This window comes from Mastomys coucha, chromosome X (genome assembly GCF_008632895.1).
Source record: "Mastomys coucha isolate ucsf_1 chromosome X, UCSF_Mcou_1, whole genome shotgun sequence".
NCBI lineage: Eukaryota > Metazoa > Chordata > Mammalia > Rodentia > Muridae > Mastomys > Mastomys coucha.
In genome coordinates this window covers 101,738,367-101,740,681 of record NC_045030.1, presented here as the reverse complement: position 1 = coordinate 101,740,681, position 2,315 = coordinate 101,738,367, and the positions used below count along the sequence as shown (strand labels likewise).

General features: G+C 52.4%; 1 protein-coding gene across 5 annotated transcripts in view; it reads left to right on the top strand.

The window, feature by feature from the left end:
• Positions 1-2,315, top strand: part of Zmym3 (zinc finger MYM-type containing 3) — a 16,971-nt gene that overhangs the window by 2,235 nt on the left and 12,421 nt on the right. For 2 of the 5 annotated variants that reach the window (XM_031365806.1, XM_031365790.1), the window contains exons 2-4: positions 103-785; positions 1,684-1,727; positions 2,025-2,097. In XM_031365806.1, the coding sequence (XP_031221666.1) occupies positions 116-785; positions 1,684-1,727; positions 2,025-2,097 (787 nt within the window). In that variant the 5' untranslated portion in view covers positions 103-115. The remainder of the gene's footprint in view (positions 1-102; positions 786-1,683; positions 1,728-2,024; positions 2,098-2,315) is intronic. The other 3 variants (XM_031365798.1, XM_031365819.1, XM_031365813.1) reach the window with 3 other exon arrangements.

Below are 2,315 nucleotides of genomic sequence, written 5' to 3'. Positions count from 1 at the left end.
TTAATGAGAAATCCAAGTGGATGACGGACGGGGTGTGTCCCACAGCCTACATAAGAAATTCAGGCTAAGACCACCTCTACTGCCCCCTCTTCCGATCTGCAGCCCATACCCAGCCATGGACCCCAGTGATTTCCCCAGTCCATTTGACCCATTGACCCTGCCAGAGAAGCCCCTGGCTGGAGACCTTCCAGTAGACATGGAATTTGGAGAGGATCTGCTGGAATCTCAGACTGCCCCAACTCGAGGATGGGCCCCCCCAGGTCCGTCTCCATCCTCTGGAGCCCTGGACCTGCTTGATACCCCTTCTGGCCTGGAGAAGGACCCTGGAGTAGCCCTGGATGGAGCCACTGAGCTACTGGGGCTGGGGGGGCTACTCTATAAAGCCCCTTCTCCCCCAGAGGTGGACCATGGTCCTGAGGGGACCCTTGCATGGGATTCGGGGGAACAGACCCTAGAGCCTGGACCAGGGTGCCAGACCCCTGAGGTGATGCCACCTGATCCAGGGGCTGGGGCCAGTCCACCTTCACCTGAGGGGCTACTAGAACCTTTGGCTCCAGATTCTCCAATAATCCTGGAGTCTCCTCATATTGAAGAGGAGGAGATACACCCCCTAGCTACAAGGAGAAGGGGCTCCCCTGGGCAGGAGGAGGAGCATACCCAAGGGCAGCCACAGAGCCCAAATGCACCCCCTAGCCCTTCAGTGGGAGAGACTCTGGGGGATGGAATCAACAGTTCTCAGACCAAACCTGGGGTATCTAACCCTGCTGCACATCCTTCTTTGCCAGGTAGGTTGCCTAATCATTTGGAGGGGGGTTGGGGAAAGAAAGGGTGGCTGTGTGCTTTGAGAAGTGGAGGAGGAGGGGGACAGGAGGCTGGGAAGATTAGAGCAGGGCTCTGTGTGCTGAAGGAGGAGTGGGGTGTGGTGAAGATTATGGAAAACAGAGGTGGGAGGAGTGGAGGGGCTGCGCAAGATGAATGGGGTAGTATGAGGGAATGGATTGGGTGGCAGAGGTTCCCTTCGTAGCCCAGTGGGTTTCCAGTACCAGGGTTCTTCCTTCAGGATTTGAAGGAAAATAGCAGGCTTCTAGGCACTACGATTTTTCCAGCTGTTTGATTCTAAATGGGAGTGGAGTTTCTGGGATTGATGGATGGTAACTCCTCTCTGAAGCCCCTAACAGCATACTGATTTCAGGGTAATGGTAGAGAGGCAGGATCTAGGATTGCATCTCTGATAGGGGAGGGGCAATCTAGACCTGAAGCTCTAGTTTCTCCCTTCATCTACCTAGTGGTATCCTGCCTCTAGCCTGTGACAAGGGTCTTCAGATATATAAAGTGCTATATTGTATATATCACCAAAGTCCAGAGGAACCTACCCAATACATTGATGGGTTTTCCCCCTTCTTGCTCCCTGTTTTTGTTGGTAAAATATAAATTCTTCATGCACAGTGGGACAGAAATGATTGGAAGGGTAAGATAATGCATTTATGTCATAGAGAATAGCTGCACACATACCCTCCCGATTTTCCCCGTAGTACCAAGTCTCAGGTAACCCTGAAAGGGTTAGAAGCCACAGGCACTCAAGTCTTTCCATTCAGTTTGGAGTAAATTCTTCCCCAGGAATGGAGGTGGGGGCTGCCCCTGGGCAGGCTCAACACTTAGGCTGCCTTCTTGCTTCCTTTGCAGGAGATGGCCTGACTGGGAAGGAGATTGAGAAGCCGCCTGAGAGGGTGAGGGGGGAGGGGATTGGAAAGAATCTAGTTCCCCCTATAGCTCTAAGAAGAACAGAACCTTCGATTTCCTCCCAGATGTTGGGGTGGGGGGTGCTGTCAGGAGAGTCAGAGAAGGGAGGAACTCTGTGTCTACTGATTCTTAGAATGAAGTCCAGCTCCAATTTCCCCCTTCTCTTTAGGGCTGGGCCAAGGGTCCCAAGTCTCTCACCTCACCATCTCCTGTCCCCACCCCAAACTTCATACTCCAGTTAGCCTACCACTAGTGTCAGCTTCCCCCCCACCCCTCTTTCCAAGGTACAGAAGAGAAGCGAGCGCGTTAGAAGAGCAGAACCTCCAAAGCCTGAGGTTGTGGATTCTACTGAGAGCAGTAAGTAGGATTTGAAGAAGCGGGACCTGGGAATTCAGGGTGCAGAGAAGAGCTGAAGGTGGAATTAAGACAGGGCACGGGTCTTCTGGCTCCTGTAGTTCCTCTCTGCAGAAAGAGAAGTGCCTGTCTCTGCTGTGGGTTGACATGGGAACCAAGAGGTAGTAGGGGAAAATTGAAAACAAGAACAGTAAGAATAGTAAGTTTCAACTATACTGTCC